This window comes from Solanum dulcamara, chromosome 2 (assembly GCF_947179165.1).
Source record: "Solanum dulcamara chromosome 2, daSolDulc1.2, whole genome shotgun sequence".
NCBI lineage: Eukaryota > Viridiplantae > Streptophyta > Magnoliopsida > Solanales > Solanaceae > Solanum > Solanum dulcamara.
Genome location: NC_077238.1, coordinates 10,897,625 through 10,925,515, shown reverse-complemented (window position 1 = coordinate 10,925,515; position 27,891 = coordinate 10,897,625). Strand labels below are relative to the sequence as shown.

General features: G+C 31.4%; 2 protein-coding genes across 2 annotated transcripts; one reads left to right on the top strand and one right to left on the bottom strand.

Moving 5' to 3' along the window:
* The first annotated feature begins 3,078 nt into the window (after positions 1-3,078).
* Positions 3,079-8,030, top strand: LOC129880312 (WAT1-related protein At1g70260-like). Its single transcript, XM_055954288.1, has 7 exons — positions 3,079-3,391; positions 3,523-3,585; positions 4,535-4,651; positions 6,314-6,560; positions 6,820-6,978; positions 7,106-7,257; positions 7,535-8,030. The coding sequence occupies exons 1-7, from the start codon at positions 3,198-3,200 to the stop codon at positions 7,725-7,727; spliced, it is 1,125 nt and encodes a 374-aa protein (XP_055810263.1). The 5' UTR covers positions 3,079-3,197; the 3' UTR covers positions 7,728-8,030.
* A 1,224-nt stretch (positions 8,031-9,254) lies between these two features.
* Positions 9,255-10,907, bottom strand: LOC129875342 (MLP-like protein 423). Its single transcript, XM_055950755.1, has 2 exons — positions 10,653-10,907; positions 9,255-9,771 (listed from the first exon to the last, which is right to left on the bottom strand). The coding sequence occupies exons 1-2, from the start codon at positions 10,840-10,842 to the stop codon at positions 9,500-9,502; spliced, it is 462 nt and encodes a 153-aa protein (XP_055806730.1). The 5' UTR covers positions 10,843-10,907; the 3' UTR covers positions 9,255-9,499.
* Between the last annotated feature and the right edge of the window lie 16,984 nt (positions 10,908-27,891).

The window sequence follows — 27,891 nt, the reverse complement described above, 5'->3', positions numbered from 1 at the left end:
CACTCTAATTGACTCTAGTTGCCCAAAATGCCTTTACGAATACAAGAAAGGTTGCACTAATAGTATGATACCTTTTAACGTAAAGGATTTCTTATATTTGTTGAACTTGATTTTAGTTTAATTAATAATCAAGAGTGATAAGGTACGTAATTTGGAAATAGCAATTGTTAAATGGAGATAATCTGTACTGTAGACTAGAGAGGTTATTTAATTTTAGGCTAAAGTCATACGCATTTCTCAACTTTTTAGATACTTTCATTTTAAAATATATTTTGAGAAAATTCGTACAAGCTAATTAAACTTACAAATTACTGATAAAGTGTTAGATATATTCATAATGATGTGGGGGCATTTTGGAGAAAATCGTGCAGATTTAATTCAAAACGAATAATATAACATCATGTTACGGATATTTTTGAGTTGTTTTAGTCTAACAACGTCTAGTATCAAAGAATGGTTGGGGGAGACGAGTATGCAAATGATAGAATGATGGCATGAGGACCAACTTAATACCTTTGTCCGTTTACGGACCGATTTACAACCTTTGCCAATAGCTTTGAAAGCGAATACAAAATAAATAAAAAAAACACTATGTTTTGATCAGGGGCGGAGCCAGCATGATATTAAGGGGTTCAACCCCCTTCGGTGAAAAATTACACTATTTATACATGGTTGAAATTATTTTTTATGTATATATAGTAGATGTCGGACCCCCTTCTGCTTTCGCATGTTTACTTCTTCATATTTTGAACTCCCTTATTGAAAATCTTGGCTTCGCCACTGATTTTGATGATCATAAATATACGGTTAATGTAAGTGGCACACAATTAATAAATCTTTTTAAATTATCCAAACACTTATAAGCAAATAAATTAAAATAGACGATCGAAATCACTGACAGAGTCACAATTATCAAGGAGTTTCAAAATATAAAAAAATAAACATACAAAAAAATTAAAAATAATTAATTTTAACCATGACCAATCTAATTTTCTTTCAGGTTCGAATCTTTAGCCTTACCTGGCTCCGCTTATGTACAACGTCATTAATATGCCCTAGAAAAAGTTAAAAGAAACCCCTAAAATAAGGGTGTAGACAAATAAATATTTGACAAGTATGAGAAGAGCAGTTGGTCCAAAGATGACAAAGGACTCTCAAACTATTTATTTTCCAAAACAAAATTATAAACATGGTCTGCTGACGTTTCTTTTTTTACTAATAATTGAATAATAGTTTCGTCTTTTTTCTCCCCATTTTATTGCTTACGTACTATAGTTTAAACACAAATATTATTGGAATTGCTGATGTCTTAAATTCTTCTAATTTCTTTATCACTTAAAAGTATCACAACCAGTCAATCAGTATGTTAATCTTGGATTCTTATGCCTTACTGATATCATCTCTATTTCTTTTTTTTAAAAAAATAGATTGTGGAGAGAAGGACGCAATCTTAATCCTTTCTAAATGTTAATTAGGTAGGATTATCAAATGGCCGGATTAAAATAGACTGATTTAATCCTTCCTTCCAAATGGCTAGCTAGTTGGACTGAAATTGGTTAAACAATGGGTCAAGATTCGATCTGTTCAATGTTTATTAAGTTTTAATTTTTTGTTTGTTTTCTTATAATTTGTTAAGTAGCTAACAAGATTTTATTTTCTTTATTATGTTTATATATAACATATCAGGTAAAATAAAAATAGTCTTTCTTAAAAATATTTTGATAAAAAATTTTCATGTGCTATATATGATCCCAAGTTTTAAATGGATTGAACAGCCCGAGTCAAAATGAACTGATTCAATAAATAGATAGAATCATTAACCCGACCAAACTTAGGCAAATAGGACGGATCATGTTTTCATCGACTAATTCGCTCCCTAAACAAACTTCATATTTTATTCCAAATTGTTCATCGTTTGTTGCGTATTGATAGTCAATTTAATGAATCCACATCAAACTAAACCTTGGATATGAAGTAAAATGTGTCATTTACAAACCCGTTTAAGCCAAAAATAAATTCTAATTATTCATAAATTAACTTAATTTTAACCTTTTGGCTAATATTTGTTTAAGTAATATGTTAGACAATTTTCAAATTAAACTTCAACTTTCAAATACTCTTTCCGACTCAATTTTAAGTATTACAACCTTTTTTTTTTCAAACACCAACCAATATATATTGTTAAAAATGAAAACTTTTCCTAAGAGAAACTCCTCTTTAACCATTACAAAAGAAAATAAATAATATTGAATAAATTTGGGGAAGTGGATTATAATTAGTAAAATATATCGTAGATATTTCTAGTAAAATATTATGCTAAGGCAATCATCCTTTTTTTCCCTTGGGTGAAAAAAAGTAATTTGGAATAAAGAATTATGTTGGAATCGTGAGGTGTAATTGAAGAGACCTAATGGAGTTTCGAAAAAATATCTTGTAGGACCATGATTAATTTGAACCACAAAAACAAACCTTGTGGGTCCATATATTAATCTAAACAAACTTCAATATTTTGGACATTATTATGACCATGGTTTCATACGTGTAAGAAAAAAATCTACCTAGGACAAATAATAAGAGACTATAGTACTATTATTATATTATTACCCACAAAGTCTGCGTACAATAGATTCTTGTGATCTGATCCTTTTTTGAATCCTGCGCATAGCAGGAGTTTTAGTGCACCGAGCTACCTTTTAAAAGTGATTGAGTTAGTTTGAACATGTGATTTTAAATGGAGAGTCTCAGATTAAAATTCTATGCATGCTTTTTCGGTCAAGTTCGTCGCACAAACTTGAGTAGTATAATTTATCCTTCATGTCTGGTTTAGATGCTATTATATTAGAGTGTAGTTTATCCTTACGCAATACAATTATATTGGAGTGAAGTTTATCTTATGCGCGCATTGAAAAGGTGGCGATTGATATATACTTGTCAACAAAAAGAAAATACAAATTATTATTATATTATTAAATGTTGTGTCCATCGTTGGGGACTTGGGGTCACTACTCGAGTTGCTCGTTCTCTTCTAAAGTAGCTTAACCTATATATGAAAGGCTAACTTGTTATGTATTGTATATAGAAAAATTCTCATTGCCTTTTCTCCATAAATGGGAGACACAACACAAAATTAGCCTAAGAAAGCTAATTACATATACAAAGAGAGAAAAAAGGAATATTTGATAAGAGATAATATTATTATGGCTATAGTACAAGATATTTTGCCATGCATATTCATGGTGCTAATAGAAATGTGCACAATTTTCTTGACTATAATGGCAAGCACATCCATGTCAAGATTAGGGATGAGCTCTTATGTCTTTGTGGTTTATACAAATGCTCTTAGCTCAATTATTCTTCTTCCTTGTTCATATTTCTATCATAGAAGAGACAAGTAAAATTTTTCATCACCATTTATTATTTTGTAATTTCTTCTACAAATTAAATGAACATTTTGTCTTGCAATAGAGATTAATATGTATAATGTGTTGATGTTTAAATTGTTATTTTTTCCACTTGTTGCAGGATACAAGTGTCATTGTTCACTTTCCCAATACTTATCCGTGTATTTCTCCTTGGTTTAGTAGGGTTAGTTCTTCTTTCTCTCTTTACATTACATTACGACAACAAGATATAATTCACTGGAATTTCATAAAGGGTCTGAGAAGGATAAAATGTATGCAGACCTTACTTGTATCTTTACAAGATAGGAAGACTATTTTCGATAGATCTTGGGCTCTTTCTCTCTTTTTACTGCTGAGGAAAAAAGATTATAAAAATATATCATTTCAAATTGGTAGATCAAATTCATAAGAACTAATTAATTACAATGGTTAATAATAAAGAGACAGATCCATCATTTAAATTTGATGAGTTTAATCTTTAAGGCTCTTAGACTAAAGTTCTTGTCCTTCTGAATTAATGGATTTAAATTTTACTAGTATTAATTTGAAATTTTAGTGGTTCTATCGTGCCACGCACACATTTATACCCACAAATCAAAGACTGAGCTCAGTTTAACTTATTGTAAAAAGGTGCATCATCTTCTCATGATTAATAACATTATTTACTGCCTTCATTTTAATATATGTGGCACGTTAAGATACGGAGCTTAAGATTATTTTTTTTTTGAAATTACTTGTGGAATCTAAACAAGTCTTAGACATTTATTTAACTATATTTCATATCAATAGCACATCGATGATAAATAAAGTTCTGGCTTCTTTAATATGGTTTGAATAATCCTTTTTAAAATTAATTTTTTGGATTAAATTAGGCTAAACATTCATTTCTCTATACTGATATCAAAGTTGGACCTTCGATATTGACCCCGGATAGATTGTCCACACCCTATGACTGGACTATGTTTGGGTTCGCGAGGGGTGATGAAGAATAAGTACCACATCGGTAATGGATGGGATCCTTAGGCTTCCTTAATATGACATGTGCAATCTTTCCTTCTTGAGCTAGATTTTTGGGTTGAGTTAGACTCAAGATTTGATTTTAACAAATTTGATTTTATATGATGTATTTACAGGGTTACAATAGCTCAGAACCTTGCATTTGCTGGACTAAGTTACAGTTCACCAATTGTAGCATGTGGCATGGCCAACATGGTCCCAGCTTTAACTTTTATTCTTGCTATATTTCTCAGGTTATTAATTAATTTCTTCAACCGCAACTTCTTTATTATTTCATATTATATGATTTTTGTTGATTGGAATCTTGAATCTTGAAAATTAGATACAAGAGCCTTACACAAAAGAAAAAGATTTGCTAGCTCCCACCTTTTTGTTTCTTTTTCTAGAGGTCCACTAATTTATTGCAACTTGATGAAAAAAGAAAAGGAAAAAAATGACAGAAGGTGATGTAGAAAGATAGAAAAGAACTTGTGGATGATGTTAGAAGTGGGACATTAAGTTTAATTAGATTCAAGAATTGTGTGTTTATGAATCTATATATGGTCCAGTGGTGGGACTGCTTCACCCTTAACCGTGCTTCATCCTTAATCAGAGATTTCGGGTTCGAACCCTGAAAATGAAAAAAATCTTATTGGGAGCGTCATCTCCTAATGGATCCTGCAGTGTGCGATTCGAATTTAGTCGGGGTTTTGCGGACTCCAAAGAAAAATAATAAAAATAATAATCTATATATGGTGGCCAAGAGTCAATATACTTGGATACAACTTCATATATGGGGCCATATACGCCAGAGGAGAAAACGAATTTTTCAATTTCAAAAAGAATAATATTATTTTTTTGTATTAATATGTTAAGAAAATGCTATTTTTTAAAAAAAAAAAACTTTTTTTTTACTGTCTTTAGTGACAAGTTTTTAATTATAGTCGCGCAAATGTAATAATTTGATCAAGATCATAATTTGTAAAAGTTGTATAATCATATAAATATTATGACATATCTTTAAAAAATATTCTTAAAGTATATATCTAATTAAATTATATCATATAAATTAAATCTAAAACAAATAGGGTAGGAATTAATTAATTGATGTAGTTGGTTGGTACAGAGATGGACCTACTACCTACGTGCCACTAGATTTGCTTGTAAAAATCAGTCAAACAAATTCCTTCCAATGAAAAGTTACATCTATATATTTCCTAAATATTTGAATGGGGCCATAAATAAATATTGAGTGGGAATAATTTATTTTAAAAATTAATATATCATAAACGAGTTACAACCCAAAAATTGTAGTGCGATCAGATTAATTCATCGACCCTTTTTTCTATGTATAATAAAAATCTTCTGAAATCTACCTTTTTTTCTATGTATAATAAAAATCTTCTTACGATTTTATATGTTGTGTGAATTAAGATTATAACAGGTTATATGTTGTGTGAATTAAGATTAGTTAGCAATTATCCTTTAATGAATTTTACACGGTATAAATTCGAATTAATTGGGATTTCAAAGCAAGTACTAAACATAAAAATAATAATCTATTATATCATAAATGAATTTAACCTTTGTACACTATATATTAATTACAACTTAAAAGAATTTTAATTACATTATCATTTCAAGTAAAATAACTATATAGGTAAATCATAAATGTTCATAATTAGTGAGATAAAGTAAATACTCCAATCTTTTATGCAATCATTCTCCGTTGTTTATATTCTTTGAATCTAACTTATATATGTCGACAATGTAATGAATCTTACTCCATAAATGTAATTGAACCTATTATAACAGGTTACTTGTAATTTATTTTAGGTTAATTAATGTTATTAAATAAAACTATTAGCTAGTTTCTTTTAACTGATTCTGATTATATTGTGCAAAATATTATTTAGGAAAATAAGAATTGATGTGAAAAGCCAAGGAAGCCAAGCAAGAATGATTGGAACCCTAATATCAATACTTGGTGGTATGTCAATGACTTACTACAAAGGTGGAGTAGTGAAGCAATATTCCCCATCTTTCCTTCTCCTAGCCAACCCACACCTCCTTGTTTTCACTTCAACACATGAGAATTGGGTTCTTGGGTGCTTTTTATTTGCAACAGCTTCATTAGCTCTTTGTATATGGAATATTATTCAGGTAAATATGGAGTACTACTCTTCTTTGTCTCTTTTTTTTTTTGGAAAGTTACCACGTCCAGATATATACCGATTGGCCAACTAGTTTACTATATATATACTATCAGTGCATATGTATATATAGTATATATCTATTTAATATAACAAATAAACAATTGTAAACTAGTTGGTTGAAGTGTTTACACGGTCGTAATCATCCTCTTTCATACTAAAGACACTTTGAATTGCAGTATATTTAATTACTTTTTTTTTTTGGTCAGGCTGGAACTATTAGAAAGTACCCTCATGTGATGAAAATAGTGTTTCTTTATACTTTATTTGGGACGATACAATCAGCAATATTTGCTTTGGTGATGGAAAAAGATCTAAATGCTTGGAGACTCGAGTTTAACATGGAGCTTCTTGTTATTGTTTTAACCGTAAGCCTACTAAAGTGCACAAATTTTCAAAAATACATAAATAATGTATTTTCTAGTCAATTATAACTATATATTGCCAAACTAAATTAACATGCAAGTTTTTATTTTTTTTGTTCTTAAAAAATAGGCAATTTTTGGCAGTTTAATACGTAGCAGTGTTCAAATGTGGTGCATGCGCTTGAAAGGACGTTCTTTTCCTCTATTTTTCAAGCCAGTGGGAATTCCAACAGCTAGTGCTTGTGGCTGTTTACTTTTTGCTGATACTTTCCACTATGGAAGGTAAGTTTAATTTTATCTACTTCTTTTTTCTCGTTAAGTTATATATACTGACAGTGTAGGAGATAATAAATAATTTTTAGACTATCAGTACAATTTAACATAACTTGCCATAACATGTTGATTACTTAGTATAATTTATTTAAAGTTACTAATCCAATGCTTGTTATGTATTGATTTATCGGTAATTGTAATTAACTATCTTTTAAGTGATCTGATTGCGTAAATATTGATATTCTTGTTCTTTCCTAACACAATAGTATTGATGAATATTTTTCAGCATGTTGAGTGCAATTATATGTGGAATGGGTTATTACACTACACTATGGGGACAACTCAAAGAAGATAATCAAACAAGTAAGAACATTAAGGGTAGCATATTACCAACTACTTCGGATGTGAAAGTTCCACTTTTGCAAGAAAGAGAAGAAGACGAAGACGAAGACGAAGAAGAAGGAGATTCAAAAGTCTAAGATGGAAACTAATTAAGATGATGAAAATAAATGTATATGCATGGTAGGAATTTAAAAAAATAGTTGTATATATGTGTTGGGAGGAGGTATTTTTTCAATCCTTCCAATGCAAGTTGAACAATGAAATTGTTGTTCAACTTATATTTATTTTCTATCTAGGTAGCTATAGGGGTTACGTACGTACGTAACGCGCTCTTGTTGATATGTTTGATTGAGAAATTTGGTGTTTGTTGTTTAATTTAATCCATTTGTAAATAGTGAGCATTGGTTTTGAGATCAATTTTATGAGTTTGTGATTGTATATATACAAGACTGCATTTTGCTCCAAACTTTTGATATGGAAGTAACCACTAATTGGAATTTTACCATCAAAGGTATACTTCTTGTTGCTATCCTGCCTGAATTGTATGAGGTTATTTCTCTCGATATTGTGTACTTTCATATTTATAGTGGATTGTTCATCTCCTCTTGTGGATGTAGGTCAATTGACCGAACCATGTTAAATGTTTGTGTCTCTTTAATTTAGTATATTTTTCGTTTGTCCTCTTACTAATGGTCCTTCGAGGTTTTCTTTACTAAATTCTGCATGACACTCAATTATTTCGATCATAATATATATATATATGTCGGAAAATATTGCAAGTCTTTCTCCACATTCAATTATTTTCCTGCAGAGTCTTGATATTTTGCTTTGCCTACACCACATCCAAAGTCTATTAGTATTGGGAAGCATTGTTGTACCTTACTCTTGGATATCCATTTATATCATCATCAAAAGTCATAGGATATTATGCAAAATGAGAATAATTATCGTCGCCTAGAGAGATTTGAGATTATGAAATCGCTTTCATTAAAAATTAACTAATGGCGGAATTAAAATTTTTTATAAGGAGATTCAAAACAGACAAGAGTGTCCACCTTTAACAAAGCTTCCCTTATGTATATGTCAGGGGGATTCGATAATGTAATACGAAAAAATTACTTTTACCGTATTTTCGTAATATGATATTTCAATGAATGATTTTCAAATGAACCCTTTCTAAATAGGTAGCTTCTTCATTGAAGCAAATGTGTCACAAGTTTATACATACAAATCAGGATAGAATACTTCACTGCACTCACCTTGATCGATAAAGAGTAACATATACTAGCTATTTTCTTTGTTTCAATTTGTTTATTTTACTTTCTTTTTAATCAATTTAAAAGAACGTCTCTTTTCTAATTTGATAACGTCTTTAATTTTAAAATTTTACATGACATGTTTTAGACCACAAGATTAAATGATATGTTGGTACATTATATATATATTTATAGTTTAACAAGATTCAAGAGTCTTTTTTTATTTTCATTTCTTAAATTCCGTATCTAGTAAAATTAAGACAAATAAATTGAAATCAAACTGAGTCCATATGAAACCAAGATATAATATGATGAAAATATACATCTTAAAATGTTGGTCAAAGTTCATACAGTTTTACTCTCAAAAAATGAAATATAATAAGTAAAAATGAACCGTGGAAGGGAGTATATGGTAATAAGGTCTTACCCCATTATTATTAGTAGAAACTGAACTCATGTAAAGCCAATTCCAGGCAAATGGAACACAGATGCCATAACTAGCATCATACTTTCCATAGCCAACTTTCATTTATTTAAATTTTTGTTACATTACTAGAAAAGTAAAGTCTAGTTTGATTTTCTGCAGATAATTTTATTTTATTAAACCATATACTATATGATAATTATTTCTCCCACAACATGTCATGAGGTCTTTATGCCCCAATAAGATAAGCATCAAGATCCTTGAAATTCTTGACAGCAAAATCTTTAATGATTTGTGGCTCAGGAATTTCATCACTTGCCTTTTCAAATTCACAACACCACTTAACCAAACTTCCATTTCCCTTTGGAGTTACAGTTAGGCTGCCTTTGAAACTCTTGTAGTATTTCAATGTTTCACCATCAATAACAGCGTAAACCAATGTTTTGTTTCCCTCATCAATTGACTCTATTTTCTCTTTTGAGAATGTGACCAATGGAGACCCTATAATGAAAAATAAATAATGAATTAAAGTTTTTAAAAAAAACAGAACAAATTAAAAGAACAGAGTTAACATGTCATATTTTAATTTATGATCCTAGATAGAATCCATATGGACTCACGAATGAAAAGTTATATTTTTGAGAGGATTTAACTTATTATGGGCCATTATCATGTAGCGTAAAAATTCTTTCAGTATATAAAATGACCAAACCTTTAGTCCTAACTATTCTATTGTTATTGTTCTAATTTATGTGTCATAATTGAAAATTTAAGATTCGAATTGTTAAACTTTGCCCATGAATTCAGACATAGAATATTTAAGTCTTTTAAAATAAAATTTATATATTTAAAAACTACGTAAAAATATTATAAATCACAATTATTAATAATTTAAAATATTTTAAAAACATATAAAATAATTTAAGTAAAAAAAAACTTAATTGACTCTCAAAAATACAATTGTACAACATAAATTGGAATGAGGAGAGTACTTTTTGATGACAAACAAATGTAGAAAATTTCCATTAGAACCAAAAATGGTGTAAAATTGTTAAGACCATAGTACTAATGGTCGCTAAAACCCTTTAAGGACCGGTTGTTAAACCTCATTGTATTGACTTTTAGCAGTAGAGCCTATAAGGACAGGTGGTGACACGATTTTATTCTGCTATCGAGTTTTAGGGATCATAATTAGACTTTTCGGAATTAGTTTTCGTTGTTAATGACCATTTTTCTTGTATAGTGAGTCTAGTGATCAGGTAACCATTCATAAAAAGTGAAATTTAGTAATATGGAAAACAAAAGTAAGTTATCGGTTACAACAGGTTAATTAAAACACGACGAAACAATGCATGAACTAGCTTATTAGTACTATTGTTTACCTTCAGAATACTTGATCAATCGAACAGAACCAACAGACTTGCCATCACCTTCAACAACTTCAATGCTTTTGTATTCATGAGGAGAAGCCTTAGGGAACAGATTTGTGGAGTCCCTAATGCCATTCCAAAATTTGTCTGCTGGAGTTTTCACCTCAACTTCAACATCAATCTTTCCTAAGTTGGATGCCATGTTTTTTTTTTTTTTTTGAATTAGCTAATTTGCAAATAAATTGAGAGACTATATATTTCTTGATGTGATGGAGTAAAATTACTTTAAGAATCAGTTATATATATAGTAAGTATTAGTGAAGCCTCTTCGTGAACATTATCTTGTTTTCATTTAAAATCTAGCTACCTCCTGCTACCTATATTGTGTTGTACTAATTATTACTAGTTGGTTAATTACAAACATACGAATGTAGTTGAATGTTAAATGCATTTACGGTGAAGTTGTATGAGAAGTAGTTGATGAATATAATGCATTAAACATGGTCTCTATATTGAAGATCAGTAATGAGCAACAAAGTTGACAAAAAATACCAATAAAGTCGTGCGTAATCAAGTGAAATAAATAATACTCCCTCCATTTAAAATATTTGAATTGTTGGAATATGACACACATCTTAAGAAAAAAGCAAAGACATAAATTAGTCATGTTTTTTTCATTTTTGTCCTTTTCAAACTCCATGCTAACCTCTCAATACTCATTTAATTCATTCTTGGAACTCAACCTTGAAATTTAATTAATGAAGGATAATATTAAAAAAAAAATCGACATCTATCTTGAATAGTGAACAATTCAATTATTTTGGAATGAAGAAAGTAATAACTAACATGGGTTGTGGTACAATGATGAGACTACTTCACCCTTAACCAGATATCTCGAATTCGAGCCTTGGATATGGAGCAAATTCTGTGTTAGGAAAAATGCTAACTAACACCAAAATATATATGGTCAAAATAGTGGAAATAAAATGAAAAAATAATGACACCAAGAATTTTATGTGGAAACCCTTTTAAATAAGGGAAAAACCACAGGCCAAGAGGAGCAACCGATATCACTATAGTAAGGAATTTTACACCGTGTAGTCATGAGTATAATACTCAAAGTGACCACAACACTCAAAAAAATAACACTCTTTTGATTTAACACCTTACTAAAATATCGTTTACTCTCTATTTTTCTTCACAATCTATTTTCTTATATATAGTCTATGAAAACCTCACAGCTTTTTAATATTTTTCTCTCTATCTATGAATTGGTGTCTGTAACAATGAAACTATGTGCTTCTTTTATAGGAGAAAATTGTTCCTATGGTGTCATTAGTGACATCATGAAAGTCGCCAAAGTTTCAAGATTTTCAACTATGCAAATTTCTTTGGTAAGATTTTGGTTTGAATTTTTTTTTAGCTTTGGTTAGTTGCAGTATTTTTTGACTTTAACAATGGGGCTGGATACCACAAATCTCCCCCTCCAGATCCATTCACCGGAAGGAGATAATATCAAGCTTCTAGTTTGAGTGTATGCCAACAAGTTCTTTGCATAATTCAAACTTGTCCCTTGTTACCATTTTGATCAGCATATCTGCAGGATTCTCATTTGTAGAGATATTTTCAACCTACATAGATTTGTCTATTATCTTTTCTCGAATCCAATGATATCTCACGTCTATGTATTTCGTCCTTTCATGGTATATGGAGTTCTTGCTCAAGTCTATTGCACTTTGACTATCACAATAGACGACATACTCATTTTGATGCAAGCCAAGCTCTTAAAGAAATTGCTTGAGCCATATCATCTCCATGCCAGCTTCAGTAGCTGCAATATACTTAGTTTTAGTTATAGACAGTGCAACACACTTCTGCAACTTTGACTGTCATGATATAGCTCCCCCGAAAAAGTAAACAATATCCAATAGTGAATTTTTTGTTATCAAGGTCACCTGCCATATCAACATCTGTATGGCTCTTCAAGATTGGATTTGATGCTCTAAAACACAAGCATTTATCTGAGCTTCCTCTCAGATACCTGAGTATCTACTTTATAGCTTCCCAATGTTATTTTTCTGAATTATCGAGAAACCTGTTGACAACTCCAACTGTGTGAGCAATATCAAGTCTAGTGCATACCATTGCATACATTAAACTTCTGATGACGGAGGAATATGGAACTTTGGTCATGCTCTCTTTTTCCTTCCGAACTGTAGGACACATCTTCACGCTCAACTTTATATGACCAGCAAGAGGTGTGCTAACAAGCTTAGTATTCTTCATGTTGAAGCACTCCAGTACACATTCAATGTACTTATCTTGTGACGGATAAATTTTCCTTTCATCTCTGAGACGAGTAATCATCATGCCCAAAATTTGCTTGGCATGACCCATGTTATGTCGAAAAATGGATAAAATGTAAAATTAATTTCATTTTTATAAGAAAAAATCAATTTTAGTAAAAGAGGAGTCGTCATTTAATTTTTTTAAAGAAATTAAGAAAACTTAATTTAAAAGACTCTAACAGATTTAAGTCTTAAAAATTTAGAGAAAAAGGGTACGAGGTTCATATTACTATTTTAAGAAGGTTTTAGCACTTAAAATAGCCGCTAACATGCGGTTATCCAACGATTTGAAAATTATTTGACTAATTTGGGGAAATATTAATTTAAAAGGAAACGAAGACTTTGAAATTATTTTTTAGAATTTTTTTTTTGATAAAACTTAAACATTTGATTATAATATACATGTATGTATGTATATATATATATATATATATATATATATATATATATATATAAAGTAAAAGTTTATCAATGACTAAGTAAATGTAGAAAATTATTTTAAGAATAAATTAATATGAATTGGTTTATCCTTAGGGAAATTCAATTAAGTTAAATCAAACTAATCAACTTCTACGTTAGTATAAACAAACGTAAATAAATAAATAAATTATTACAACCCGAATTAAATATAAATGAATAAAGTATGAAAATTTGGTCCAACACTTAGTTTCTGTACGCCTGGACTAAGTTATTGGGCTATCTGCATTTTGGGCCTTAAGCCCAATTTCATTATATATCGAAGTTGTATATACACTGTATTGAATTGTATATACACCATATACCACGTGTTTGTTTCCTGTAGATGCTGTATATCACTATATATCATTTTATATCACTGTGTATCAGACTGTATATACATTGTATACAGTTTTTATTCCTTGTAGCTGCTGCATATTAATGTATATACACTATATATAGTGTTTTTCCCCTGTATCTACTGCATATCACTGCATACGTACTATATATACAGTGTATATAAAGTGTATATAATACTATATACAGTGTTTCTTCCCCTGCACATACTATATATCATTACGTATACACTATATACAGTATATATAGTGTATATAACATTATTTCTTTACATTAAATTGTATACAAACTGTATATCAGTGTATACGACATTGTTTTCCGCTTGTATTCCGTGTATACAACCCAATATCAATATTCAAATCATAGATATTACCTTTTTTTCATGTATCAATTTTCAGTCATTTGATCAAGATGATAAGAGACTCAAAACTCAACGATATGCAAGGATGAAGTCCAAAGATTGACTCGAATTGATATCACATGCACCAAAAATAAAATTACATAAGCATTTACTCATTTTAAACTAAATCAAGGAATATATCATGGTATTTTGAGTTATTAAATTGAGGGGCACCCTAGAAGTGACTAACAACATGCTAACTAGCTCAATTTTAAAGAAATAATCAAATCAATTAAGCCATGAAGGTTCTAACTAAATATAACTTAAGCATATTTTATTATCTACATTATGTTAAAAGAAGATTTTGAAAACATGAAAACCTATATTGTCAAGGAAAACTACTTGAAAAAATAATGAACAAAACTAAGTGTTTTCATTAGATAATCATAACACATGCTAGCTAATTAATCCTAACACATGCTAACTATAAGGAATTTCTATCACTAATCTAGCTATTCTTAATACATGCTAACTAAAAAAAACAAGACTACAAATCAACTAACTATAAAACATGAAATAATATGAAATAATTAAATAAAATAAAGCTAAGAAAATATTTTACCTTTTTTTGGGCCACGAGATGGAAGACGATGAGCGGAAGACATTCACCACCATCCAAGATCTTGATGGAACTCCAATCTACAAAAAAAGATAAAATAAAAGATTAAAAATTTAGACTCGAACCTTCGTGGGTTCGATGTTATAAGAACACTGTTCTTAGCTTAAATTTTGACTTCAATCTCCTATTTTCCTTGAAGAAAAATATAGATTGAAAGCTAGAAATTTTCACAACTTTTAGGCTGGGGACAAGAGTCCAAAAATCCTAGCCAAGTTAAGAAAATGTCTAACTTTGGGGTGGCTAAAAAACCTCCACTTCTTCCCCCTTCTTAATAAGAATATGAGCCTTTATATAGGCTCCAAAAACTTTAAATTTTCATACAATTTTCGATGTGTGAGTTTGGGATTATTATTTTTTTTTATAGAAAAAACTAAAATTTTCAAAAATGCAAACTATAATTAAACTAACCTAACTAACATTGTATTTAGTAAAAAAATAAAATCTTTTGAGGTGATTTTCGAATAACCACATAAATATTAATCAAATATATAGTTATATAGAAATATGTGTATTATACTAAAATTTATAAAAAAGTAAAAATAGTTAAGAATAATATGAAAATATTTTTGTTTTTTTATAAAAGCTAATTATTTTAAAATGTTCGAATTCAAAGAAACTCGATAGCTAATTTGCGTTGTGGATGGTCAAAATTGGGTGTCAACAACCCAAGTCTTTCATAGCAAAAGACTTACACAACTCTTTCTTTAACTCGTCAATCTTGGAAATATTCTTGCCCACAATTAACATATCATTAACATATATCAAGAGGGTAATGAAATTATTGTTAGAATTTTTTTGTACAAACACACAATGATCTGAGGAAGTCTTCTTATAGTTTTGCTTTTCCATAACAGATTCAAAATTCTTGTAGCACTGTCTAGGAGCTTGCTTTAAGACATAGAGACTCTTTTTAAATTTGCACACAAAATTTTCTTTACCATTTATTGTGAATCCCTCAGCTTGTTCTATATAAATCTCCTCTTCTATGTCACCGTGAAGAAAAGTTGTCTTCACATCCATATGCTTAATTTCTAAATTAAGACTGGTAGCTAAACCAAGAATTGTACGAATGGAGGACATTTTTACAATATGAAAAAATATTTCGTCAAAGACAATAACCTCCCTTTAACTAAATTCTTTAACAACTAATCTAGCTTTGTACCTGGGCTTCAAGTTGTGTTCTTCAACTTTAACTTTAAACACCCAGTTATTTTTCAAAGCTCTCATGCCCTTAGGCAATTTCACCAACTCATAAGTGTGGTTCTCATGCAAAGATTTCATCTCATTTTGCATGAATTCAATCCATTCATCCTTATGCTCATCTTCCATGGCCTCCTCATAACACTCAGGTTCACCTCTGTCAGTAAGTAGCACATACTCATTAGGTGAATAATGAGAGAAAGGAATATATTATCTTGTGGACCTCCTAAGAGGAGTACTTGATTTATCCACAACTTCATGAGCAAGAACATCATCAATAACAACATCATTGTTATCATCAACATCAATATGTTGATCTGGAACATGATTATGGGCATCACTATGATCATCAAGCCCACTAACATCATGCACACTTGTATGAGGAACTTGATCGAGCTGAACTACGCCATCTGAACTTGAAGATTATAGCTTCTCCAATTTGTCAATATCTTCAATGGTTTGATTCTCCATGAAGACGATTTTGCGGCTTCTCACAAGCTTTTTCTCAATTGGATCATATAGCTTGTAACCAAATTCATGAAGGCCATATCCAACAAAGATGCACTGTCTTGTCTTGACATCTAACTTTGACCTCTCATCTTTCGACACATGTACAAAAGCTTTGCAATCAAATATTCTCAAATGGTCATAAAAACATCTTTGCCATACCAAACTTTATTTGAAACATCACTTTACAAAGCAACAACAGGAGATACATTTATAACATGTGCAACGGTCAATAAAGTCTCACCCAAAAGGACTTTGGCAACTTTGCTTCAGAAAGCAAACATATAACTCTTTCAATCAAGGTCATGTTAATCCTCTTAGCCAACCCATTAAGCTGAGGAGTCTTAGGAGGAGTCTTCTGTTGTCTAACACCTTGATACTTGTAGTATTCTTCTAATGGTCCACAATATTCACTATCATTATCAGTACGAATATATTTCAGTTTCTTTCTAGTTTCTCTTTCAACTGAAGCCTGAAATTGCTTAAAGACACGTAACTCTTGATCTTTAGTCTTCACGACATAGACCCAAAGTTTTTTCGAGCAGTCATCAATAAAGGTGACAAAGTAGAGTGCACCACCCAATGTCGTTGACTTCATTGGACCACATAAATCAGAATGCACTAACTCATGCAACAAAGTCTTTCTTAAGAGGGTTAGGCTTAAAGAAAACTCTATTTTGTTTTTCAGCCAAGTAGTGCTCACATTTTTCTAATTTAGCACTTTGAAAATCTGATAATAATTTCTTCTTGGCTAGAACATTAAGTCCCTTCTCACTGATGTTGCTAAGACTTTTGTGCCATAACGTTGAAGAGTTATCGCTCTCAACTTCATTCACCATCTTGGCACAAGTAAAAGATGTAGTCCAGTATAGACCACAACGTTTGTTACCATGAGCCATAACCAAGGAACCCTTAATGTGTTTCCATTTTCCTCCACTATCGGTACTAACATATTCTTCATCATCTAGAACACCAACAGAAATAAGGTGTAGACGAACATCAAGTGCATATTTTACATTGTTCAAAACTAGTTTAGTTCTAATTTCTAAATAAATTGTATCAACGCCAACCACCCTAGATACAGTCTCATTACTCATACTCAAGGTTTATCAAAGCCACCAGGAGTATAGAAAGAGAAAAAATATTTTCTTGATGTCACGTGAGATGCGGCACCAGTGTCCATAACCCAGCTTGACTCATCACAAGGAATATTTATCAAATAAGCATCAAGGACTTTAACAAGATCTTCAGTGGAGACGATGGGTAGGAAATTTTCATCTCCATCTTCTTTATTTTCGTATTTGTATTTGTTCTCCCTCTACAACTTACGGTAAAACTTCTTTGTGTTCCCTTTCATGCCATAATGATAGCACTCAATATTTTTAAGTCTATCTATGGATTTGCTCCTATTATTCTCTCTATTCTGAGAATCACGACTCTTTTTTCTCCCCCTAGGATCAGTCACTAGGACATCCGAAGAAGAAGAACCTTGAGATTTTCTTCTTATCTCTTCTTTCAAGATGCCGCTCTTGGCGAAATCCATAAAAATCACACCATTCGTAGAAGAATTTGACAGTGAAGCTCTAAATATTTCCTAAGAGTCCGGTAGGTTATCAAGTAGAAGCAAGCCTTGAATTTCTTCGTCAAATTTAATGCCCATAGTAGATAACTGGTTCATGATTCCCTGAAAATTATTCAAGTGATCTTTTATCGGAGAACCATCATGATATTTTAAACTTAACATCTGCTTTATTAAGAATATTTTGTTGTTCCTAGTCTTCCGAGCATATAAGCTTTCAAGATGCTCTCATATGGTACGAGAATGTGTCTTCCTAAAAATATGGTTCAACACATTATCATCAAACTATTGCCTAATAAATTCAAAATTTGTTCGTGCAACAAATTCCACTCTTCATTTATTTTATTATCATGTTTTACAGTGATAAAGACTGGTCAAAAAAAATTCTTGACATAAAATAGATCTTTTATTTCCCCCTTTCAAATGAAATAATTAACACCATTCAAAGTAACCATTCTACTAGTGTTGACTTCCATCGTTTTTCCTAAAAAATATATAGCTATTGCAAACCAAAAGTAAATCTTTTCTGATGTGAAAATTCAAACTGTGCTATAACAACAGAGCATACTCAGATAAACCTTGCTCTGATACTAGTTTGTTAGAAAAATGCAAAGTAACACAAATATATATATGGTCAAAATAGTACAAATAAAATGAGAAAATAATGACACCAAAGATTTTACATGAAAACCTTTTTAAATAAGAAAAAACCACGGGCGAAGAGAAATAATTGATATCATTATAGTAAATTTTTTTACATCATGTAGTCACGAGTACAATATTCAAAGTGACCACAATACACTCAAAAAAATAACACTCTTTTAATTTACCACCTTACTAAAATATCGCTCACACTCTATTTTTCTTCACAAACTATTTTTCTATGTATAGTTTATGAAAACTTCACAGCTCTCTAGTATTTTTCTCTCTATCTGTGAATTGATGACTGTAACAATGAGATTATGTGCTCCTTTTATAGGAGAAAATTATTCCTATGATGTCATTAGTGACATCATGAAAGACACCAAAGTTTCAACATTTTCAACTATGTGGATTTCTTTGGTAAGATTTTGGTTTGAAAAAGTTGTTACCTTTGGTTAGTTGCAGTATTTTTTGATTTTAACAATGCGGCTGCATCCCACATTCTGTTGGGAGTGCCACTCTTAAATATATCCTGCAATACACAATTCAAATTTAGTTGGAGCTCCAATGCGGGCTCCGAAGAGGATCATTACATACTTACATTAATGAGGAAGTGAGGGAATTTAGAGGATAACTAATGGTAAATGCTTCCTTGATCCTCACCCATTTTCAAAAGAAATTAAATAGAATCACAGATATCTTGGGGCAATCAAAATGGATAATATTAGATGTGCATTTTTTTCGTTCGCCAAAATATTTTTTAGTAAATTTTAACGAGACATATTATCTATCGAATAAATATACAAGAGGGAGTTTTATAAATATATAACACTATATATATATATATATTATAGTGAATATTTATTTTGTTTCTGTAGAAAAAAGCTAGGGTTAATTACTTTGAGATCAAATTAGTTTTTCCTTATAAATAAAGGGGTTATCTTTTATTGTATTTCTCTCTTTTCTCTAACTTTTTCTACAATATTCTTCTTGATTGCTTTATTATTTTATAATCATTTTTAATTTTATATTTTTTATAAGAATTCTTTATTTTTACAAACAAAAAACTTTAAGTTTACACATACAAAATTTGAAAAGATGATTTTCTTTTGTTTAATTTATAATGATCATAAAATATTATTTTCAACTCGCTTTCTTGCTGCCCCAAAATTTAAGTTTTGATATGAGATAAAAAGAGGGATATTGGAAATGAAATGTAGAAATTTTCTTATAAAGTTAATATTTTTTTTTCATTTCATCTTGTTGTTTGTTTTTGACTTGATGCATAGTTTAAAAAAGTAAAGATGTTATAAATAATATAGGCCAAGTAGATGGCCATTGTAGCAATATTCCCTTGTCCAAGAAATATATCATTGTAGCAATATTACCTTGTCCAAGGAATATATTACTATAGTTATATTCCATTGTCCAAAGAATATGTTACCCTTATTTGTGTCTATAAAATACATGCAAATGTAAAGGAAAACATAAAATTCTCTCTACACGAACAATTATCCCTCTTTCTCTTTCTCTTTCTCTCTTACTTTCTTGTTAATTTGCTAAGTTAGTTTGTTTAATAATATCTAAATTTATTTTTTTTAAAACACGTTATCAGCACGAGACTTCGTTATCTTGAGCTATTTTAAACATGTAAAGAGGGTAAGAATTTTATTTTTATATAATGTCTAATATTTCTAAACTTGAATTTGTTGTCTTGGATATATTGGACAAAGACTACTCCTCACGGGCTCTAGATGCTGAAATACACCTGGATTCGATGACTCTAATAGACACCATCAAAAATGATAACCAGACATTTAGCCATAACCGTGCCAAAGCTATGATATTTCTCCGCCACCATTTTGACGAGGGGTTAAAAATATAATACCTCGCAATTAAGGACCTTCTTAAACTATGAAAAAATTTGAAGGAAAGATATGACCACCTGAAGTTAGTCATTCTTCTACAGGCACATTATGATTGGTTCAATATGAGGTTAGTAGACTTTTAAAGTATAACTGAATATAATTTCTCCATGTATAGAATTATATCACAGTTAAATTTATGCACAGAAGAGGTCATTGAACATGACAAGCTTGAAAAAATATACTCCACATTCTCTCTCGCGAATATGCTCATGTAGCAGAATATCGCGAAATGAGTTTTAAAAAAGTATTTATTTTCACAACTTTTTATTCTGAACAACATAATGACCTATTAATGAAAAATCATGAAAGTCGACCTGCTGGTTCTATGTCACTCCCTGAAGTGAACCAAGCAAATTACAACCAACAAGAAAGAGGTTGTGGCCCCAGTCATGGTCGTGACTGTGGTCTATAACAACCTATCCCCGTCGTTAGAAATAGGTTAATGGGGAAGGATTTCAGATCAAAACACTTCGGGTAGTAACTTCGAAAAAACTTAGCCTAGGCCAAACTTGAATGAATTCTAAGTTAGATGAAGTCTAAGGTGGTCACATGGATGTTGGGAGGTCAAATCTCTAATTTGATTAGGCAGCCGGTAGACAACACGATACATAACATTTACGGCCTCGCAGAATCGCATTCGGGCGAGTAAAACTCTCGGAATCAAAGTTGGCATGAAAGGTATATCTTAATATGTCTTTCAAAAGGGGTGTATTTCGAAATGGGGGCTTGGAACACAAAATACGAGCTCACTGTTTCTACATATCCCACTAGAGTAGGATTATTCCCACTAGAGTAGGCCCGCCAGAGCGGGATAGTCATGACTTAAGTCATGAAAAAGTCCAAAAACAATCTTTTTCTGCAAAATCAGTTTCTAAGACTTCAAGATATGACCTTAGGCGAATTCTACCAATTTCCCACGGATTTCCACGCTTAAGGTAAGGATTTTACTCCCTAAATTCATCATTTGATTCCTAGAACCTAGAAAGTATGGTTGGTAATGTTTGGGGGATGGTTTGAACTGAAAATCTATGGTGGAAAATAGCCCTAGCATGAGGTTAGGATCATGAGTTTGGCCTAGGGTGTAAAATTATGTTATATCTCATGATACTTAGGACATTGTGTTTGATCCTTTATATGTATTTACTATTTTTTAGACCAGGAACGAGAAGAACGAACTCAGAAAGGGAAGATTTTTACATTGTAAGGTTGTTGAAGCTTGAATTTGAGGTAGGTGATGATCTAGTTTTCCATATATATTTTATATAGTTGTTAAATTGATTCATGATATGCATATGTGTATATGAATAGGGATATTATGTGTGAAATGATCACTTGCTGGCCTATTTTTATGATGAACATGTTCTTGATGATATAAATGTTGTAAATACTAAATATATTTGTGATTGTGGTATCTTTGGATCGGGTGTCACATTTCGACATATAATTGGGTCAGGTATCATGTTTAGACATATAATTGGATCAGGTGTCTGTTGTCCTCCAAACGCACACGCAAGTATACGTGGTCTCAAAAGTAATTTAGTAGCTCTTTTTGAGAGCTGAATGTCGAACCCACAGGGAATTTGTACCTTGGCTTAGTCAGCTTTGTTTTGAATCAAATCATTTGGTGTGTGTTGCATAAGGTAGTATTTTTCTATATCGACTAAAGAAATTATTAAAACTAGATGCAAACGACTTAAGAGATATCAAATATAATTTCTCAATTTAAAGAAAAGTCCTTGGGTTGTAGCAACTTAAGATCTCCCATTTAACCTTTCATTACCTTGATATCTAATAGGTCACTAAATTACTGATTTACAGGGTTGATTTTACAATTATGATTTTCCAATCTCTAATTGTCTATTCTTGTTGACAACCTAACTACATCGTTGAACGGGGATAAGCGTGGACCAACAAAAAATGCTTTAATCTTTTCTTCCTATTTAGCAACCAAACATGGTGGATAGATATATGTCACAATCATTCTATTCACTAATTATTCAAGACAATACTAAAACAAACATGTTCCTTATATTCTAGTGTTCTATCTTCCTTTCGTCTTCCGATTTGAGGATAGACAACAAATATGTTTCAATGGTGATCAAGCATTAAAACAATTACAATAAAAATATAAGAGTAACTTCATAAGAACCCATTTTCAACCAAGGAAATCAAGAGTTAAACTTTCATCTCATGGCTACAACCCAAGAACAAGGGAATTTAGCCTCTTATAATTTTTGATACAATTACAATGAACATCTTTTGCATAAAAATGAATCTAAGATGAAAAAAAGGAGAAATTATCACCAAATTAGGTCTTGAGTCGTCTCTCTTCAGCTGCCTCCCGACAAGAACAAGTGTGTGTCCATAAAAAAATGTAAAAGTGCTTTTATATGGCCAGAAAATGCGTTGTTAAAGTAATCGCACTGACACAGACTTGCTTTGTTTCAATATAATAATTCATTTTCCTGCTTTTGGGATAATTTCATCTCGCCCATGTCTGGGGTCCGCAATGTGGAGGTGTCGTAGACTACACTGCTGGTAAAATAATTTCCAATTTCAATTTCTTATCGCAGACTCCTTCGCGTCGCGGACCACACTATTTTGCCAAACAAATTCAAGTGTTGAATTTGATAATAAACTCCCCAGGTCCGCGACGCGGAGCTGTCGCGGACCACACTATCTCGTAAAGTATTTTCTTTTCCTGGTTTGTTCATTCTTCAGGTCTAAGGTCCACAACGCGGAGCTGTTGCGGACCACACTTTCTTGACATACATGCCAAGTTTCTTGTGAATTTATTTCTCCCTTAGAGTTCCGATATCCATCAAATTATGCTTCTTAATTCCCATCGTGCTCACTTAGACCTGAAAGTTTCTAAACACATTATTTAGTTGCCATAGTATGAAATATGAACAATACGGACTCGACTTTAGGATCTTTATAGGGGTTTTAGTTGCTATTGGGCACGCAAATGTGCCCAAGATCAGTGACACATTCTGACATATATTTGGATTGGGTGTCACATTCCAACACAAAGTTGATGGTTTGTAGGTCCCTTGAGAGGACCCTTGTGTGAAGTTAGAGCATGTGAAAGACATTGAGTTGTGATATTGATGAATATGGTTGAACTTGAGATTAGTTGACTTATTCTGTATATGTATGTGTCTATTGTGTTGAATTTATTTGTCTATAAACCGCTTACTGGTTAACCGCATGATCCTACCACTACACCATTATTTTTGTATACTGATTCTACTCTTGCTATGCCTTTTGTTGAGTACCAGACATATTTAGTCGGCTATAGAGAGACCTCGTCTAGAGGAGTGATTGTGTTTTCGAGTTCAAGGGTGAGCTGTCCCTTCAGGCTACCGTAAACTCTATCGGTATTTCTAGTCCTTTTTCTTTTCGAGGACTTAGATATTCAGACAATGATTTAGTTGTTACTAGTTTCTATTTGGAGTTGTACTCCTGTTCTACTCTTACTCTGCCTTTAGTTTCTATTTTTTTTTCATTTGTTTATGCTAGTTTGTATTTTTATGTTTTTCTAATCCTTTAAATAAATAAAGTTTGTAAAATAGCAATGTTTTAGAATAATATTTACTTTGTTTATATCTTCGTTTTGAAGAAAATTTGGATATGCCTCAAATTTTATTTGGATCAATAATCAATCATGAAAATATTTGTGTGAATTATAGTGGAACAACACATGCCATATTCAAAGATAAAGAAATATTTTTCTTACTTGCTTAAAAGGAAAACAAATGTTACAATAATTTCTTGTAATTTGAAATTGATTGAAGACTCTGGATGAGCTACTATATTTCTATCTAAGGGAACAAAACTTGTTATAGAAGATGCATTATTCTCTTTTAAATCCACAAAAAACTTGTTACGTCTCAAAGATATCCGCCGAAATGGATATCATGTTGAGACGCTAAATGAAATAAATATTAAATACCTTGGTATAACCAGAGTATCTCAAGTCAGAAATATATTTTGGAAAAATTACCTTGTCTTCTGGCCTATATTATGCAGAAATTAGTAAAATTGAAGTGCATTCGATCGTAAACCAAAAGTTTACTGAATTAAATGCCTTTATGCTATGGCATAACCGAATTGTTCATCCTGAATCAACAATGATGAGTAAAATTCTTAAAAATTCAACTGGACATCCATTAAAGAACCTAAAGATTTTTACAAATGATGAATTTTTATGTGCTGCTTGTTATCAAGGTAGGTTAATTGTCAAACCATCATCACTGAAGGTTGGCATCGAATCCCCTGGCTTTTTAGAACGTATACATGGGGATATATGTTAACCTATTCATCCACCTAGTAGGTTGTTTAGATATTTTATGGTCTTAATAGATGCATCTTCAAAATGGTCTCATGTGTGTCTCTTATCATCTCACAACTGTAACACCCCGGAATTTTTTTCACAAAGACTCGAACATTTCTTCACGTGTGTGTAGACTTGAACCGAAGGACTTGTAATTTTATATATGAGTTAGGATAAATTCCTAAGTATTTGAAGTGTGTTAGATGTGCTTAGGGGTCGTAAGGGATCTCTAACACCAAGCCAAGTCCAAAGAACTCCAATCGATTAAGTTTTCGGATGATTTAGTATAAGGGCCAACTTAAAACGACCATATCTCTTTGAATATAACGAACTGGGTGGACCATGACCTATCAAATTAAAGTTCTTTGAGTCTTCTTTCCAATACCGCCAAGATTGTATTTTTTAGAGTTCGGAATCAAAAGTTATGACCATTTTACTTTAGACTATCACTGCAGGGATTTTGCCCGTTTTTCAGATTTTAGATGAAGGGCAATTTGGGTATTTCCCAAATTATATATACATTAGCCTTGGGACATTTTGGACCATTATTTTCAGTCCCTTCCTCTCTCTAAAATCCCTAGAAAATCCACTCCCTTCTCCTTCAAATCCATCTCCAACAAGGATTGCCTTCAAGGACTTCAAGAATTCAAGCCTTCCATTGAATACCTAACATCAAGGTTTCTTCAAAGTCTTCACCAAGGTATGTAAGGCTACTCAAAGCATGTGTTAATTCCACCCATGTGCCCTACATCCTCCTTGAGATTGATTGTTCATAGGAATTGAGTTTTCTTGATAAATTTATGTCCTAATGGGTTTATACATCTATTAACTTGATTTTGTTATGTTGATATTGATAAGTTGAGAAATTGATAAATGTTTCATGTTTGATATGAGTTGATTGATATGAGTTGTTATACATATTTTGTTATGTCTAAGAGTTGATTGATATGGGTTGTTATACATATTTTGAATGTTCATAGGAATTGAGTTTTCTTGATAGATTTATGTCCTAATGGGTTTATACATCTATTAACTTGATTTTGTTATGTTGATATTGATAAGTTGAGAAATTGATAAATGCTTCATGTTTGATATGAGTTGATTGATATAAGTTGTCATATATACTTTGTTATGTTTAAGAGTTGATTGATATGGGTTGTTAAACATATTTTTGTTATAAACTTAAATATTTGAGTATCCTAAATTGTTGAGTTAAAGTCTTGGTGAGTCATGATTTAGCCCCAAAAGATTGGCTAAATAAATGGAGAAATGATTGGATAGAATTAAATGTTATCATAAATTGTCTTGAGTTTGAAATTGTTGGTTTTTATGTATAATAAAAACAATATTATTTTCAAAGAAAAAAATGAGATATTCTTCTTATATGAGTATAAATGATTGTTTGAGAAGGAGTTTTAAATAAATAATTTGTGAACATTTTTGCATAAATTATTTATATACTATTTTGAGTTTAAAGAATGATTATTTTCATTTTTAATTTAAAAAGAGTTTAAGCATGAGTTGAGTTTGAGAAGTCTTTTAATTTTCATTTTGAACATGAGTATTTTGAGTATAAATGAGTTGAATATTTTTACATAAAAATGCCTATTTTGAGTTTGAGTTAAGAAGTTGAAATTATGTTTTAAATGCATCTAATATTTTTTTTTTGCATTCATTGAGTTGAGATGACATCAAATTCAAAAAGAAGAGTTTGATGATTGAGATGAGTTGATTGGGAATGAAGGTCCAATGAGACCAGATTGATTGAGTTGATTTGAAAGAGTCAAATGAGACTAAATGAGTTGATTTGAAAATAAGTCCTAAGAGACTAAATGAGTATTTTGAGTATTTTACTCACTTGATAGATATGAGCCTATTGAGTCTTGGGAGGAGTATCGAACACCGAATTGGGTAAGAGTATAGTCCATACTCGAACCAATAACTACATCGCCAAACGTAGGAGAGGATTGGACCGTTAAAGTCGGATGTTTCCTAAATTACTATCCTGACATGATAGGACTTGATTGGTTATGGATCCATGATTGTTGATTCGTTCATACCCTGGCAAGGTATGAACGGACGCGGCAACAACGTCGGCTTGTTGTACTATCACTCGCTCATATGGTGATAGTTGTCGGTTAGAGAAACTCCCAATTGAATGGATTATGCTTGATATGATTGGTTTGATTGTGATTATAGATGATTGAGTTGAATTGTAAAGCATTGCATAATTTAATTTGCATATTTATTTGAGTTGAGTCCTTTGAGTTGATTGTTGAGTTGATTATATATATGATTGGATCGAATTGGGTGATGTGCGATGGGTTGGATTAGACGATACGTGATTGGATTGGATTGAGTCGGATTAGACGATATGTGATTGGATGGGATTAGATGATTTGTGATTGGATTGAATAGAATTGTAAATGATTTGATTGAACTGTGTTGTGTATGATTGGATTGTATGGTATATGATTGGCCTTTGTCTAAAATGTATTCTTACTTTAGACTTATGACACTTTGATTGAGTCTCTCTTATCTTTCTGGTTTTGAGATATTTGAACCAACGTTATTCTTCCTTGAGGTATGTTTCATTCTGCCATATTACATACTCGTACATTCCATGTACTGACGTCCATTTGGACCTGCATCGTTTCATGATGCAGAGACAGGTTTAAGAGATCGCCAATAGAAGCACCATTGAGGATCTATACACACTCAGCGTATTGGTGAGTCCTTCCCCACATTCGGAGGACACCGCTTATGTTATTCTTGCATCGAGTTAGCCCTTTCCATTTTGATTTGAGGTAGCCATGAACTTGTCATTGGCACCAATTAGATAGTAGTGATAGAGGCTTCATAGACTAGATAGTGATGGG